The 19,063-nt window shown below is 38.1% G+C and overlaps 1 protein-coding gene across 1 annotated transcript; it reads left to right on the top strand.

Annotated features, from left to right (window-relative positions):
* Positions 1-294: 294 nt before the first annotated feature.
* Sec15 (Secretory 15) lies at positions 295-14,229 on the top strand. The gene is made up of 17 exons (XM_053751724.1): positions 295-448; positions 842-988; positions 1,175-1,280; positions 1,653-1,791; positions 2,187-2,367; positions 2,877-2,952; positions 3,450-3,582; positions 4,189-4,342; positions 4,867-5,003; positions 6,032-6,167; positions 7,199-7,284; positions 7,451-7,661; positions 8,972-9,064; positions 9,432-9,546; positions 10,188-10,284; positions 11,960-12,160; positions 13,217-14,229. The coding sequence occupies exons 1-17, from the start codon at positions 428-430 to the stop codon at positions 13,455-13,457; spliced, it is 2,274 nt and encodes a 757-aa protein (XP_053607699.1). The 5' UTR covers positions 295-427; the 3' UTR covers positions 13,458-14,229.
* Positions 14,230-19,063: the final 4,834 nt, after the last annotated feature.

The following is a 19,063-nucleotide window of genomic DNA, read 5'->3' as shown; positions in this document are numbered from 1 at the left end:
ATGTTGCCATTGTATTGAAATTTTATAAGTGGTTTTCTGGGTGACCCATAGAAAACAAAAAGAAAAAAAATATGCGAGTAACCTAGGTTCTTGGATTTTATTTGCCATTCTGTACTAATGCCACTAATTTTCTATGGTAAAAAATAAATTAAATTCAGATAAAGTTCTAAATGCTATTCTCTAATCTCTAAATTACTTGTAACGTCCCTACCTAAAAATCTGCATTATGTCTGACAATGATAGGAGAGTGACAGAACAGATCTTGCTTGACAGATAGCGAAAATTGTTTTGGTTGGGAAGGATTATAGGTTAAAAGGTTATTTTTATCCGGATTTTTTTATTATTTGTTATTTTTAGTAATTGTATTTCATGCTGATTATAAGAATATTTTTGTTTACAGTCTATTCGGTCCCATAGTCTCACGAAAATGACGAACGCCACGATTCAAGTAAGGCGTTTACTTACACCCACTTTATTTTGTTAACTAACAAGATATCACATCCTTATCACGTACGGTGTAGACAGAGCTAAGAGTCCCATAAGTCTAAAGACAACTGGGTCGTTTGCCGGGATTATTGGTAGAATTGTGATTCTGAATTGATACAGGTTGCTATCTCATGGCCTACAAGAAGAAACCTCACAATAGCCCTTTATTAACTGCCTGTGAGAAGAAGCATCTGGCACATTCAGCGTTTTTCTCTTGATTGATCAGTATGGAAGAAAGTTCTTTAAAATGTTTTGGCTAACTACATTTTGTACATTATCCTTAGTCAAATGTTTCCCCCTCTGTTGTGTATGTATATATTTCTTTTAATGCCATAACAGCCTATAATATTTACAGGAGATAGAAGGCATTGATGATTATTGGGGTCCTGCCTTCAGATCAGTGTATGAAGGTGAGGGCCACGAGGCATTTGTGCAACAGCTGGATGAGAGAATAAAGCAACATGACAAGGAAATTGAGAAGTTGTGCAATTTTCACTATCAGGTAAACTGTGTGAGGTTACCACTTGATTCCATATAACAGTACCACTTATGTACTGTTATCATTTCCAAGTTATTTTAAATTGCTGGGAGATTACTTTTTCTATTAAATAATAATTAATTAATATAATTAATTTAAAAAATTAATTATAGTAATTGCAAGAAATTATAATAAATATAATTTTTACAGGGCTTTATTGACTCAATCAGGGAGTTGCTGCAAGTACGTTCGCATGCAGAAAAACTTCATTCAGAAATATCTATTGTGGACTCCAACATCAAAGAGAGCACTGAAGGTGAGTCATTTTATCAATTTATACTTACTTCTATCTATACTATCCTTTCTTACACATTATAAATGATTGTTACATATTACAAAACCAAGTCCTCTGCCGCATCTGTTCACAATAAATTCAAAAACTACTGCACTGATTTTCATGCGGTTTCACCAATATATAGTGTGACTCCTGAGGAAGGTTTAGATGTATAATTTATTATGTTTTCACCCCAGCAAAGCTGACCTGAAAGAGGAAAAAATTGTGTTTTTATATGTTTGTAACAAATAAACTCCTTGGACCAATACTGATATAATATGGCATGGTTATATATTTTTTATTATGAAAAACACATGCCAGCTACTCTTGATACAATTTAATTATACTTTCCAGATCTTTGCTCGATAGCCAAAGATCTGATCAGGGCTCGTCGAGTGGAGCTGAATATTGCTGCTACCATCGAGAAGATGGAATTGTGTCTGCCACTACTCACCACATATTCTAAATTGAAGGCACAAGTGGAAGCTAAGAGGTGAGATATTTTGACACTTTAGGCGTTTTATTGTATGCCAAGCATGAAAGTATCAAGATGGATTACTCTTAACAAAAAAATGAACCTTAAGTTCACTTTAATAAAATTCATTTCATCAATCCTACTTGCATTCTCATTGTGGCATTTGCTCCTGCAATGGAAAGGAAAAGTATTCGATCGTAAATCGACATTTTACTCTCGTCATCGACGTAAATATCCATGGATTTGTTACCGGAAATCTGTCTAATCAGTATTCTATACAATACCAAGGGAATATATAGAATACCTAGATTATATAGATTGGCGGTAACAGATATAATAGATAATGAACACCTCTGTCAAAACGGAACAATTTACGATCTTGATATATAAACTAGTATTTCTTATAATCCCAGGTACTACCCAGCGCTGAAGACTCTAGAACAGCTGGAGCACGTGTTGCTGCCCCGAGTGGGCCCCTACAAGTGGTGTGCCCAGATCTCGGCCGACATCCCGCGGCTGCGGCAGGCGATCAAGGACGCCTCCAGCGATCTGCTCAGAGACTTCTTGGAGTACATACGGAAACTTAGCCCGCAGGTATGACAGTATTTCTACTTTTCTTCTTGTCGAGTCGGAATAGATAGATCTGACTTGAGTGATTGGCCAGTTAGCTCTATCCAAGTAATCTCACATTTGTGAAAAACAATATTTAACGCTATCTGTTCGTTGATTAGAATTTTGGTGGCTCACACTCTAAAATAAAACTCCTTAACCATAAAATAATTAAATATACAGCCTTAACGACTGATAGGCATTGATCCCAAAGAGGGTTGACATAAGGCAGGCCGCCAGTCATAAAATCAGAGTGGAATTTAAGACCTCGAGATTTAAAGAACGATTTACGAACTTCGGAAACCTGGGCTTCGAGTGTCACTGCCGAAAATGATAACGGGTACTCGCGAAAATGGAAGAGAGCATATTATATAGGAAATAGCTCTGGTAGTTTAAACCCAGTGTCAAACTTTCCAAAGCAAACCATTACTAATATATTTTATTTGAAATCATTATTTAAATAGATTATAAATGCTTTTTAATATTTTTTAAAGGTTGGTGCTATGGCTCTGAAACAGACTCAAGAAATGTCAGGCAGAAGTCTTGCCAACATTGTGAAGAATAAAAAAGGTAATTGTTTATTGCAATATTTGTTTTGTATATAATTTTTTAGGGTTTCATTGCCATGTGTAAAAATTGAATTTCGTTTCGATTTCTGAATGAAATGAATGATTCGCAAAGGATCCGTTTTCTTCACAGACTGACTATACTCTTTCAAACAAAGTAAAAAAAAAAATGGCTGAGAAATTGTTGAAAATATCTAAGTCGGTTACTTGACAATGTGGGTTTTTCACTGTTATGAATATGTATGTGAAGTAGTCTGTAAAGAAAACGGATTTTTTACGAAGTACATTTTTTTGCCATTGCAATACCAAATAGAATGGTCAACATTTCACACAAGTACAGCATTTGGTTTTAGGCGGTGGCGGTTCAAGGCCACGCTGGCTTCGCCCGGACATTTTAATATTGCAGTATACCGGGCCTGGGTATGCGCCATTCATGCTTAACACGGCAGTAATAGTAGTAGTTATCTCTGTCTACGATACAGCATGTGCCCACGATTTCAGACACGGCGGTGCTAGGGCTGGCGGGCGCCGGGCCCGCGTGCGCGCACGAGCTGGTGGACTTCAGTCCGCTGCATCGCTGTCTGCACATACACAGCGTGCTGGGCGTCAAGGCCGAGTTCATACAGCATTACAGGTATTTGTTGTGTGCTTGACGAGATATTTTTGAAAGTAATATTTATTTGCCTTTTTCTAAATAAAGTATGTTTTTTCATTACTCTTTCTTACGAAAGAAAGAAAGAAAAAAATTATTTGCCAAATGCATATGAATGGATTAAAAAAAAAATAAAGCTCGTAGAGTTTGATATTGTTTCGATATAAGACGTCTGATTTTTTTTTTTTATTTTACATTTACAGAACTTTTATTTATTCATATTCATCCAAACACAGACTTATATATTCAAGGTTACAATGATCTTAAAGTAATTACAATTAGTGTTTATAACTTAGTCACCTTTTACAGGTATTGCGAATTTTCGGCGCCTCTGTATTACGATATTGATACACATTTACATTAATAGTTATCCTATAATTATTATTATATAATATATATTTTATATTTATCTATAGTATTATTCTAAAGAGATAAGCGTTTGTGAGTTTGAAGTGGGTAATCTTCGAAACTACCGAACCGATTTCAAAAATTCTTTCACCATTAGAAAGGTACATTATCCAAGTTTGCGATAGGTATATAGCCCCGGGCAACATGTAGTTTATATATATATATATATATATATTGTAGAACGCAGCGCATCCAGCAAGCGCGGCTCGTGCTGGAGCCGGCGGGCAACCTCCACGACTCCATGCAGAGCGTGCGGAGCTTCCTCAACGCTGTGCTCGGCTTCTTCATACTGGAGGAGCATCTCTTGAGCGCCGGCGCTGGCTTAGTGTCCAAGGTCAACTCATATATAATACAAGTATTATTATTAAAATTAAAATTTACTTGTTCGCAACGAACACAATATTTTTTTTTACGAAATTGTGAATATTTCAATAACTATTTAACCGATTTTGTTGCCTCGTGGACTTAAAAATTATATTGAAAGATCGTACATACCTTTTAAATTTCATCAAGATCAAACCAACGGTTCTAAATTTATTGCGTTACTAGCATACATATATACAAAAAAAAATATTTCTTCCCCAAATTGAATTGTAGACTTCGCTCGATCGATCAAAAACTATATTTTTATTAAAATTGAAAATAAATTTAGTTTTTCACAAAAACTTTTGCTGTCAGTGAGATCTTGTTTCATTATACGCGCAACAAAAAATTGTGTTAGTCGTTTAGCGCCCTCGGCTAAGACTCGGGTGGATATGGGTGGTTAGGCCGAGGGTGAAATATAGATTTACGTTCGAGTCCCATAGGTAGGTAGACCCTACTTCTCACTTCCTTTATGTAAATATTTATATTTTAAAGGACTGGCTATTGGAGACTTGGGGGATGGCGGTGTCGAAGCTGATCTCCACCCTGAGGAAGAACACTTCGCTGATAACCGACGCGACTTTGATGTTGAGTATCAAACACCAGATCGTACTGTTTGTCAGCACGCTCAAGTGAGTTTTTTTTTAATGTTACGGTTAAATCGCAATACGGCTTCTCCTAGTAGTTCAACTAGAATAGAATTTCATCATGCACTCAAATAACAATAAAAATTAAACAAAACAAAAAAAAAAAGAAATAACAAGAAAAAACAGGAGACATGATATAAGATACATATGAACATATGAATTAGTTTTTTTTTCGTCTCAGTTGGCTACATCTGGGTGTGGCCTGCGTGTGTTCAACTAGACCTATGTTTGTTTAACCTTATCATTTGCGCTAAATCTAGGTGCAGCCAGTCTTCGATGGTGGTCACTTAGGTACACCGTATTTATGTTTGGCCAATCTCTTTTATAATACCGTCTAGATCTGAGTATAGTCGGTCGCAGATGGTTGAATGTAGATTTAATATTAGATTAATTCGCGTGCGTACGTTTTTTCTGACTTGACATATTTTTGAACTCTATTACAACAGTTCATCTTAAAGTGAGGAAATATAAAAGAACAGAAAAAATATTAATATCTAAATATGTATATTATACACAGTCCATTATTCCCTATAGCTTAATGGCCGATAAACTAATAGATACATCACAAAGAGACTTGACGATCTTTCTTTTTTATTGGTCTGATTGCGTCGTTTATTACTTCTGCTCCAAGTTACATTGTTAGTTTATGCACGCGGCTTCACCCGCGTAATTTTCCACAGGAGCAGTTAATTTTCCGGGATGAAAGGTACACTATGTCCTTCTCCGTACTTCAAAGTATATGCATGCAATTGAAGAAAATTGATTGAGTAGATAGAGCGTAAAAAGATAACAAACAAACAAACTTACTTTCGCAATTATAATATTAGTTAGGATTGCGACAGCTGAAAGTTAGCGTAGCTCCTTCCGACGAACGCATACGCACACAATATGCATGTATTCTAGATATAAGTTGGTTTAAGTGAGTTTTATGTTACTGCTAATTATTATTGTTGAACAAATAAATGTATTTTCTATCTATCTATCTGATTACTATGAACCTCGTGTCACACCAGATGTTACGGTTTACCAACCGACCCACTGCCGACGCTGCTGCACGAAATGGCGGAACACTACACGGAAGTGTTGATGGGACAATGGGTCACAGTCTTCAGGGATATTTTGGACAACGCGTCCTTTTTGCCCATTGAGGTAGGATTCGTCATCTATACTATTATTATAAAGAGGGCGTTTGTGAATTTGTACGTTTGAGGCGGGTAATATCCGAAACTACCGAACCGATTTCAGAAATTATTTCACCATTACAAAGCTAAATTATCCAAAATTGCTATAGGCTATATCTCATCTCAAAATTCCCACGGGAGCGAAGCTCCGGGCAACATCTAATCTGTATATTAAAAAAAACTCTTGCGTTACTGAGTGACTGACTGACTGACAGACAACGCACAGCCGAAACTGCTGGGCGTAGAAAGCTGAAATTTGGTCTGTAGGTTCCTAGGACAGTGTAGGGGAGCACTAAGAAGGGATTTCCTGAAATTCCCACGAGAAACTGATTTTTGCGCTCGCATACGAAGTTGTGGGCAAAAGCTAGTGTTATATATATATGCCTCCCAAGGCCTTACAATTTAAGGTGATACATAACTGCACACTAGCGCCACCAACACATTTTTACCAATTTCTTTTGTTTATAAGCGAAAACTAAAAAATCCTCTTTCCAAATTTTCCTTTACACAATGTAGTCACAGTCTACTAAACCGCCAAACGGTGGCCACCAAAATATTCATAGTAGAAGTGTGATAGAAGACTATAATACTTTGCAATAAATTCCTTTATCTGGTGTAGAATATTTAGAAAGAGGATTTTTTTTAGTTTTCGCTAATAAACAAAAGAAATTGGTAAAATTGTGGCGCTAGTGTGCAGCTGTGTATCATCTTAAGGTCCGTGCACATCGAACATTAAAAAAAAAAAATCATTTCATTTAAAACCACATAGCTTTGGTGCTGCAAATATGGTACGCACGTATGCTTTCGCTAGATTAACTTGTAGCAGTAGGAGGAGCAACGGGTACTTCCTGTTTTCTTTTGCTCGCAGACAAGCGATGCGGAATAATAAAGGTACATTTTCCTGTCAAAGCATTTGACAGCGTTTATTCAGAAATTGGACCTTTATAGCCACTTTTTGACGTCAAGTTTGAATTATATTATACTTGTAATATTCCGCAGGTAACAAATCAAGAGCAATACGATGGCGTAATGGACATTTTCCCGTATGACGGGGAAGAGTTAGAGACACAGCCCTTTCCAAGAAAGTAAGTGTTGAAATTATTTTCTATATTAGTAAAGATAGTTGGACGGAAATTTCATCTGCTCAGATATATAAAGTGTATTAGAACAAAAAGGAATGACAAGAAAGAAACAGGAGATAGAATAGAATCCTTAGCCGATGTTTCACGTGTCCTCGTTTTTTTTTTTCAGATTCCCATTCTCTTCAATAGTCCCCGACGTGTACGTTCAAGTGAAAGAGTTTATATACGCGTGGCTGAAATACTCTGTCGGCCTCGGCTTCGGCGGCAGCAGGCGGGCGGCGGCGGCGCGGCACTCGGCGTCGTTGCTGCTCAGCCGCTCCTTCACCGGCTGCCTGTCGGCGCTGTTCTGCCGTCCGCTGCCGCTCATGCAGCTCGTGCAGGTACCCAGCGGCAGATAACTGCACCGAGCGACACTCGGCGTCGTTGCTGCTCAGCCGCTCCTTCACCGGCTGCCTGTCGGCGCTGTTCTGCCGTCCGCTGCCGCTCATGCAGCTCGTGCAGGTACCCAGCGGCAGATAACTGCACCGAGCGACACTCGGCGTCGTTGCTGCTCAGCCGCTCCTTCACCGGCTGCCTGTCGGCGCTGTTCTGCCGTCCGCTGCCGCTCATGCAGCTCGTGCAGGTACCCAGCGGCAGATAACTGCACCGAGCGACACTCGGCGTCGTTGCTGCTCAGCCGCTCCTTCACCGGCTGCCTGTCGGCGCTGTTCTGCCGTCCGCTGCCGCTCATGCAGCTCGTGCAGGTACCCAGCGGCAGATAACTGCACCGAGCGACACTCGGCGTCGTTGCTGCTCAGCCGCTCCTTCACCGGCTGCCTGTCGGCGCTGTTCTGCCGTCCGCTGCCGCTCATGCAGCTCGTGCAGGTACCCGGCGGCAGATAACTGCACCGAGCGACACTCGGCGTCGTTGCTGCTCAGCCGCTCCTTCACCGGCTGCCTGTCGGCGCTGTTCTGCCGTCCGCTGCCGCTCATGCAGCTCGTGCAGGTACCCAGCGGCAGATAACTGCACCGAGCGACACTCGGCGTCGTTGCTGCTCAGCCGCTCCTTCACCGGCTGCCTGTCGGCGCTGTTCTGCCGTCCGCTGCCGCTCATGCAGCTCGTGCAGGTACCCAGCGGCAGATAACTGCACCGAGCGACACTCGGCGTCGTTGCTGCTCAGCCGCTCCTTCACCGGCTGCCTGTCGGCGCTGTTCTGCCGTCCGCTGCCGCTCATGCAGCTCGTGCAGGTACCCAGCGGCAGATAACTGCACCGAGCGACACTCGGCGTCGTTGCTGCTCAGCCGCTCCTTCACCGGCTGCCTGTCGGCGCTGTTCTGCCGTCCGCTGCCGCTCATGCAGCTCGTGCAGGTACCCAGCGGCAGATAACTGCACCGAGCGACACTCGGCGTCGTTGCTGCTCAGCCGCTCCTTCACCGGCTGCCTGGTTCTTCTGAAAGATAAATATCTCAACGCACAGTTTACTAGCAGTTATACAAACTACATTACTACAAGAAAACAAACTACAATCCTTACTTGTAAGTCCTCTGCTACTTCAGTCTTGTCTGTTCGCGATAAATTTTAAAACTATACAGTTTTTTTATGCGATTTCGTCCAATGACGAAATAGTTATGATCCCTGAGGAGCCGGGACAGGCCGCTAGTTAGACAATAAGAAAGAAAATGTTATAAAACAAAAATGTATTGTTCTCAGATAATCGTGGACACGCAATATCTGGAGGACGCGACGTTGTATCTCTACGAGTTCATCAGCAACATCACCGGATCTGAAATTGTCACTACCAAGGTACAGATTGAAAATCTTAAAAGAAAAAACTGAATGTACGTAATTATGAAAATAATAATGAAATGAAAATTCTCTGGAATCGAGCGGGAGTTGTACCCGCGCCCCTGTTTATCCCAAACAGTGCTCTTAACCACTGAGCTATCGAGACCATGCCATTAATTTGTACGTCGGCGTAAGACGGAAAGAGATGAAATAATTCTGCCGAAATGGCATGCAAGTTGCATTTATTTTGGGCATATTAAGTTAACAATCCATTGGGGCTTATCCTTTGGCCAATCAGTTTCCGGGGACAAACAATTTATCTTTATTACATAAGGTTCTATACAAGGTAATTCGGACCACGCTAATGTTATGTGTTGTTGCCTAGACGGCTGGCAGCATGTTCCAGGTGGCGCGCGACGACGCGGAGCAGCAGATCTGCGGTAACCTCGAAAAGAAGGTGGACGAGTTTCTTGATCTCGAGAACTACGACTGGCTTCTAGGTATTATTATGTAACGAGAAATTTGTTTTTTTCCAATTTAAGAACTGGATTGTGCTCAAAATATACACAAACATATATTATACATAATATTCAACAAGTTATTCTATTCTCATTTTTTATTATCCCCGTAGGCCGTTCTATAAAAAATAAAAATTATTTTCAGACATAATAGTCCAATTCACATACATACAGATTAAAGAAAATTTACTTATATTCGGATGGTTCGCAGAGCATTTCGACCGCTGCGGTCGCGGTGTCATTACAATTTTAAAAATTTTAACAAAGACAAGAATGAGTTTTACTATATGACTTTACATTAATTACTCTGTACTATAGTAATGTCAATTTTATGAATGATTGATTTTGAAAATGATTCCTTCCTGAAGAAAATTGACGGATTTGTAATGGCCGCGCAGCCGCAGCTTGTTTGATATTATGTCCGAATGTTATGTATGTCTGATAGACAAGGTAAGACTGGCTTAAGGCTCACATAGTCGCCTCTTATGGCATCCACAGGATCGTATGGAGTGGTTCCTTGGGTGATGGTATTCTAGAGACACACCCACACGCTATATATATTCTTAATCTTAACATGAGTAAATAATATTTAGATCGCAATATATGATGAATAATTGTTTCAGTGGAGCCTACGGGACAAGCATCAGCGTTCGTGACAGATATGCTGAGCTATCTCAAAGGAGTCCTTACATCGTTGGAGCAACTACCACAAAGAGCCAGGTGTGTGTACAATCAGTGGAACTGTTTTTTAAAATAATTCGTCGTTCGAATTAAGGTCAAAGATTTCGCCGCTAGGGGCGCTGGTGTAGTGAAAAGTTAATCAGGTAATTTGAACGTTTGTGTTAACGAACGCGAATAGGCTTTTTTTAAAACGTCGGCTGCACAATATCGGTGAACTCCGACAGATGCCGTTTCGAATGGACGGACGAAATCACAATATCGGTGAACTCGGACAGATGCCGTTGCGTATTTTTTATGAAAGCTTATTTACCGCAGAGAAAATCCAGCAATGTGTGTCGAACTATTTGTTGTTAATGTAAAGCCGGTATCAGCCGAAGTAACAGTATCTTACTCGTCCTATGGCGCCAACTAGTGAGATAGAAAAGTAGCCCCATGAAATTAATTTATGTCTCTTTGAAGAATCTTTAATATCTACAATCGAGTATACAATATCGATATGAGTGTAACATTTTCACTAATTGTACATTAATATGCCTTCAGCGCAGAAAATAGATTCACTAATGCCTGAATAGATTCACTAATGCCTACGCCTACCATCAACTTTTATGGAACTTTTCCAATGCAACTCAGTTCAATTTAGGAACTGAAAATGAATCGCATTCATACTAATAATTACTCGTTGTTACGAATTTGCGATGTAGATCAGTTTAGGTCGCAAAGTGGATCGCGTTAAGAGATTATGGCAAGCCCTTTGATCTCTGATTTACTTCAGGTATACTAAAACTGAAAAATCGCTATATGTGTTTTTATTATTATTATGTTTACATTTTTATGCTCGGTCTCTGTTTAAAATAGACCGGTACACTGCAATACACGGGCCTAAGCCAAGTGTATAACAGGAAGGTCATTAATTGTATTTACGGCAGGATTATCAATATTGGGAGTTGTAATACTAGTATTAAAATTGTGAGGTTTGAGATTCTTTGAGAAATTTTGAGGCAAGTAATTTTGAGGTTGTACTGTTGCGTTGGAATCTATGCGGCTGGTGGATGTAAGTGAGGAAGTTTGTCCGTCTGTCTGTAAGAACTTTCTCACTATTCGGCACGTATTTAATATAGCTGCCTTCTGAAGTAGGTTATAAGTTTATTATTATATTATAATTCTTCTTTGCTGCAGTTTTCGACGGCAAAAAAGAAACAAATATTTTGTTCGTTACATAAAAATATGTGTATATAATATTTAAGTGTCATGCGAAACAGGTTTTTTGCAATCTTGCAACTTGATATTTTTATACATAAATTTGAACACTGATGAGAGTCGAAAAACGTGCGTTGAATTATATATTACGCATTACGGTATCATTTAGGATTACAACATTGATGTCGCTACTTGTTTTTACGTTTTCGAATTAGGTCGGTGTTAAATGAAAAATAATAACTTTGCATTTGTTAAGTTTCGATATATTTAGAAAAAAGAAAAATTCTGGATGTTGAACTTTTTTTACATGATTACAATATTATTCTAACTAATCGTAATAAAAAATCTATATGGCCAATTATAAAATTATCCATTTAAAACATGACCATTTCTAAAAAAATATCAATTACATCACGTATTTCGGAGTTCGTGAGCTTTTATTTTTTTCCAACTTATTATAATTTTTTTTTATCAAGAACTAAACTTGATAGCTGATGATATTTTTGGAACACAACAGAGTGGCGGCAGTCCACGCAGCAACGAACCGCATAGCGACTCGCCTCCGCAACTTGCTGCTCGACCCGGCCGTGCGGCAGGTATCCTCCGGCGCTCTGTACCAACTGGACCTGGACGTGATACAGTGCGAACAGTTCGCTGCCGGCGAGCCAGTGCCCGGCATGAAGGAAGGCCAGCTACTGGAACACTTCGCTAGCCTCAGGTGATGAGGCTCACATTTTTTTTTAATATCAGCCATTTCGTTTCAGTCAACAACACACATCAACCTATCCAAATTCATTGCAAACTCGTCGCTATTACTACGCCATGGAGGTTAATGTAGGGTAACTTGATTAATGTGCTGTTAACTGTACCAACTGGTGCTGGACGTGATACAGTGTGAACAGCCGGCAAGCCAGTGTCTGATATGAAGAAAGGGCCATTTACTGAAACACTGCCAGCCTCAAGTGACGAGGCTCGCTATTTTTAGATTACATAGATTATTTTTGACGTACTGATAGAGAATTCTACGTAAAGGTATCGTATCGAAACGACAAACACACACGAGATAAACAAACTGCCCGTTGCTATCGTGTTTTATATTTACGAAGGCCGAGAAATGTCTGGCTATGCCGCTTCCTCTTATTAGAAGGGTCGAACTCAAAAAGTCTTTGATTTCGTCAAGGATATGCTTGTCAATAGTATGACAACTAAAAATATCTACGACCGTGTGAAGTTGGGAAGAAAAAGTAGGAAAGCGGAGAACACACGCGTGAATCACTGCTCCATCGTCCTTCTTAATTCCTTCTTTCAACCTATCTTCAAAGTCAAAGATTATTCAGAAATCAGAACTTCATAGGCACTTTTTCGCGCCAAATAAGTAAAACAATATTTCATAAAACTACTATCATTTCGGATCGACCACTGCTAAAATTAAACTAATTTTACAGTATTGGTCCCTATCATACCAGGACTTACCTGATGACATGATATCATGTCATCTCCAGTAAATAATGTCACTCGGGGCTTGAAAGGTATACTAAGCATTTATATTAAACTAGAGCTTCGCCCGCGTTCCCACAGGAACAATTATTTTTCCGGGATGAAAGGTTATCCTTTATTCTCAAAAAAAGGCTATGTCCTTCTCCATACTTCAAATATATACTGTATGCAAAAATTTCGAGAATATTGACAAAAAACTTACTTTCGCATTTATAATATTAGTTAGGATTGGGATTAATTAGTATATAATTAAAGTATATATTCTTTTAATCCATAGACAACTGCTGGATCTTATAACCAGTTGGGATTGGTCCTCCTACCTCCACGACATCGGCATCGATGGCGGGAAATACGCGCTCGTAACTCCACGCGACGCTGCGACCTTACTGGAGAAACTTAAGGAGGCTGAACAAAAGTCCTCTGTCTTCTCCGTCTTGAAGAAGAACGAGAGAGATAGACGGAAGCTGCTCGACACCGTCTTGAAACAATTGAAACAACTACAGAATCAGGATGGCTGATTGGTAACTCTATAATGTGAACTAAGAAGTGCAATGAGTTTACAAAAATAATATGAATATTGTAAGCTTTGTAAATAATGATGGTTATATATTTTTTAATCGATCGGAAAGTATTGTGGAAGACTTGGTCAAAGTTTGTATTCTTTTTATTAATGTGACATTAGATGTTATGTAATTTACAAAAGACGGCGGTGCTAAAACTTATCATACATACTCATTATTGTGAAAAGTAATTGTAATCTTGTTTTTACTTATCAATGTACTCGTGTATTTTATTTATTGAAATAATGTTAATATTATCTCTATTATTTCTAACGAATTGTACCACCGGGAAGTTTGAATAGCAGCTGAAATAGTATATTTGATGTAAGCGGGCTATGTTATCGCGCGACGCGAAGTGGAGCGCGGTAATAAAGCCAAGTATGTAATGTGTGTCGACGTTTTCAACACACACGGCAGTCGACATTTTTGATAAACCAAGTTCAACACGGCAAAGATTTTAGTACCCAGGTAGAATAATATATCTTGGAATAGCACACATTGGGTACATTTTATCCAGAATTTCCCACGGGAGCGAAGCTCCGCGAGCAGTTTTTGTAATTTGACTGTACAGATTAAAATACGTGCATTGTGCTAATAAGCATTGTTAACAAATGTAAAAAATATATGTATTAGTAAAGGCTGATATTTATCTTAGGTGTATTCATAGTGATAGAACGCATTTATAGAATGTCGTATTATGTGGCAATGAAATAAATTATTTAGTTACGTACTAATTGTTTGTTACCATTATTACATCAAACCAAGACCTACCTTATTGCTTTATGGATAGTCTTAACTAACTTATTTCTTTGATCTAAGGAACGGATTAACCTATAGGTGTCCCATGTCAAAAAGTATCTTCGATATTTGTGTAGGTACTGTATGTTATAGTTTTACAGCAACTGGTAGTCAAGCGCTCAACAATCAGACGTTCTAGATTTTAAAATTTTTATACTTCAATAGAAATGGCTAATCAGCTGAACAACTTTTGCTACATGGCGCGATTGCTGTTAAGCTATCTGTTCGTGTGTAGCATTCTATAAGTTGAAAGATTGGGCTATATTTGGTAAAAAAGTGACTCCCAAAATTACTTTGTTTTCCGATTTATAGATTTATTAGCTCTTAACAAAAGCTGCCAATCATGCGCGAAGCGATCAATTGGCCTGCAAAAGTCGGGTCTTGCGCAACGGTATCTAGATCAACGCGTCAGATTTAATCTCCATTATCACATGCGCGCGCGCACAAGGCCGCGGCGACCTTCGCACGTCGGCTTGTTTACTTACAGAAAGCTCGTGAAAGTACCATTGTACACTCATGCGTTTTTTATAATTTTTATTTATTGTTATTTAAATATGACGGTACATGTGTAGTGTAACCTATTACAGTATATAACTAGTTAATTTGTTGCTATAAACACAAACACTTTCATTGTCATGTCAGATGCCTTTGGGCGACTTGAATAAAATATAACACTAGTGTTAACAATAACATACTCGATGAACAAGAAAAATTGAAAACTTGTATGAATGGATTGTTTGATGTATTCGCGAAAAAATCCTTGCCAAGTTTTGTTATATAAAGTGGCTAATGGCTAAAATTGCCAAGGCTAACCTCAGTGTCATAGTCACTCCATACAGTGGAACTTAACCATTAGTTATTGTCACACTATCTAGATGAGGTGGGCGTAGCTAAACCTATTAGACCTATATATACATATATATATATATATATATATATATATATATATATATATATATATATATATATATATATATATATATATATATATATAGGTCTAATAGGTATAGGTCTATTAGGTATGTTCGTTAAAAAATATTCGAAGCAACAAAACACATACATGAAAATACAAAAATAACAAGTACATTAGTTAAGATAGCACAGATAATCACATATAAGAAGTAATGTGTATGTGTGCTGCAGCAATACAACGTATAGATCGACAAATTGCGTAGGGAACACATCTCTGCCCATGCCGCTCCCGTCTGGCCCTGGCAGAAGGGGCAAACCCAAGAAATGCTGGCTTGATGTCGTCAAATGATATGGTCTAACAATTAGGTATGCCGACGACCGTGCGAAGTGGAGTCGCAAAAGTAGGAATGCGGACCCTAGGCTCCGGCGCTCAACGGCTGCGGAAGAAACCGGGAAAACGCTCAGATGAGATAGGGAGATATAAGTCAGGTATGCATGCTGTGGTACAGAAGCATAGTAAATAGATTGGCAGTAGAAAACTTGACGTATCAAGTTTATAAGCAAGTATTTTTAGGCTTTGCAGTAAGTACATGCATTTTGTTGCAAATTTGCAGTAAACATATCTACGGAGTTCTTGCTGTAACTATGAAATACATTTGGCAGCCGCATATGTATAACGGTAGTTCTGAAACTGAAAAGTGGTTTACAGTTGACCCCCTTTATTTCAAGAGGGGTAAGTACATTTAATTTGGAGGTTTGGATATACAGAAATGGTAAAAAATATTCTGAATCTTCTGATTGACATAAATAAGAGTTCACAGCACAGACTGCGAAAATCACGGAGGCCGAGGTAGGTGCATAACGTACCTACGTAAATTTCGTTTTTACACTGCACAAATATGAGCAGATTCGGATGAGGAAACTGAGTTGGTATCCACAAATATTATAGGTCTCGAATGTAATTTTTCTGATCAGCTAAGTAATCGGACTTAGTATGTAAAGTCCAAATATTTCGTTCTTTCACTGTTTTTTTAATGTTACTATATGTACCTATTGAGCATTTGTGAGCATATTGTGATAATTTGTGCAGCGATAAAAAAAAAACCCAGCGTTATAATGTCGTGCCTAAAGAATGCATTTCTAGAAAGTCCTGGACATCCTTTACCTCCTCAAATAGGAGTAGCAATAAGCAAAAAATAAGCACAAAGTCGACCTTGTGTACACTTTATTCGCCACACAAGATACTTACAATAACATAACCCAGATTAGCATAACGCCGTCACAGTCATACGTCGAATTTGACAAATGGAGGCGTCCAAGTAGGTAGATACCTACTAACGTTGAATTTTATCAGATAATGCGACCTTGTCGTGACCCGCCCACGATCTGCTTGCCCACAAAATAATGTAGGGTACAAAGGACATGTTACCATTTGTATAAATTATAGCATGTCTCTCTCTTTCATCATCTATGAAGCCACGGAACTCCAGTGTCAGCGTTCAAAGCAAAATTTAAAATTTGGATGTCTAGTCTATGATTTTGCAACTGTTGTGAATATTGTGTGCCTTAGTCGCCTTGTACGACATCCACGGAAGGATTATGGTACTTATACTAGGACGTATGTTTGGAACACAAGTGGAACTATCAACGGAATTTCTTTTATGGCGCGTACTCTCCAGCCAACTATCAAAACTATGCAAAATATCAAAATACTTATCTGCCTCATCACAAAGATCAATATTTTTCATTAATAGTATCGCAATATAATTATGAAAGCTGTAGTAAAATTATGAAGTATAGAGGTTATATATAGATGTTAGACAGATCGATACCGCTATTTGTATAATGAATATTATAAGCAATTCGCTTAGAGTGTGATAGGTACGTATAATATCTATCTCTGTTTTAAAAAAATGTTTAACGTACGTTCTATGCCAAGAGTTCTTATTTAATTTTTGTTAAGCAGGGTAATATCTATAGATGATTTTAATTTGTGACTCGCCCAATATGTGATTCAGAGATAAATGCAGGTAGTTTGCATTGTCGCACTCCCATTGTCTTTTCAAATTCAATTATAGAATTGGGATACGAACGATGACGAAATCCTTAGGCAATCCAAACAAATTTAGTTGAAAATAAAAACTATGTATATTGTTAATTATTTTAAAGAACGCGCTCTTTTAAATGTCTTGTCACTCATTGTCAGAATCTTGTCATAGATTTTCCCGCCCTTTTACGACTCGGTGACAATACGAAACCTATTTTCACAAAATAGGGAACTAATTCTTATATTGCAAAACGTAATATAGGTAATATTACGTTTTTTGTTATACTAGTATTAAATAATAAATATCATGTCATTTATGAGATAGCAAATAATATTGCACTTCGCGCGATTGCAATGTACCTATTACCAAACATGTACTTACCTAGGATGTTTTATGAAATGGATATTTAATTGCTTTTGAACTATATATGTATGTATTTAAGTTATTGGGTGGAGCATTGGTACCTAGTACATACATACAAACCATCTAAGCAGAGACATGTCATATTTATTGCGTCCTCTGCAATAACGATTTAACGCCTTGCCACTTGTATTAATCACTTCTCGAGTTACATTAGAGACATAGGTAGACATGGTGTAATTTAATTACCTACACGTTCCAGTACATGATTATGTATTTACTGTGTGTTCGCTTATTAGTGAAATAACATATTACATTTGGTATTTAGAAGAAAGATTGACTATGGAAACGAACGAGTCACTCTTTCACCGGAGCGTATTCCAGGTTTCTTCCTAATATTATTTTGTATCCAACGAGTTATTTTATGACTGCTCTAATCACACCTACAAGGTTCATTGCAGCTACAGAAGATAGCGTATTATTTTTGATAAATATATTTGATTTTTTTCATTTCCAAATTCTAATTATATTCACAAAATTGACATTACCAGAATACAGATTAAATTTTTTAAAGTAAGATAGTCAAACTAATCCTTGTCTTTGTTAAAATTTTAAAAATTGCAATGACAACACGGCCGCAGCGGTCGAAACGCTCAGCGAACCACCCGTTAACTTAGCTACATGATTCAGTATTCCCACGGTGTCTACAGGCATATAGTACCTAAGACGGATGTGGGCGTTAGACCTTGACGATTTTTAGCAGATAATATCGTCGTCATCCAGTTAAAATTTTGAATAAACATTGAACCAAGAAAAAAAATAGTTTATATAATATGTGAAATGTTAGGTAGTGTTAGGTAGCACAGGAATAAAGAACGCATTAAAGTATTTTGTAATCTTCCTTCCTAGTTCCGTTTCTCGATTCTCCAAAAAATGTCAGAACGTATGTACGGTACAGATCAACTATGCGTCTTCCGCAATGCAGTTCATGCTATTATGTCGTAAATATTAAAAGCAATATCCAATATCATAAAAAAATATCAGATGAACACAGACCGAGCAGGATGCGATAAAGGTGGTTACATTTGCGTCGTTAGTTCCGCTTGATTTAAAATAGATACTAATTTAAATTGTGCCAGTCATAGTCTACGGGTTTAAATTTATGTGAAGTTCTTAAAAAAATTGATACATTTTACTATTTCAGTGAAAGACTTTGATTTTTAAAGCCTCTACTCCGGGTTCTCTGTGAAGTACCTACCTAACTGCTGTGTAATTTGCACAAGATTGGTATGTAATCCAAGCTACTTTATTACAATAATAATAAGTACCAAATTTTAATTAATAAACATTACAATTTTGCTACTTATGTAACCATCATTGAAACTAAAATCCCTATAATCTGCCTGTTGGCCATTTTAATTGCTCGTAGGCGAACCGGTGCAATGA

This window comes from Plodia interpunctella, chromosome 11, assembly GCF_027563975.2.
Source record: "Plodia interpunctella isolate USDA-ARS_2022_Savannah chromosome 11, ilPloInte3.2, whole genome shotgun sequence".
Lineage (NCBI taxonomy): Eukaryota > Metazoa > Arthropoda > Insecta > Lepidoptera > Pyralidae > Plodia > Plodia interpunctella.
This window is presented reverse-complemented; position numbering and strand designations above follow the sequence as displayed.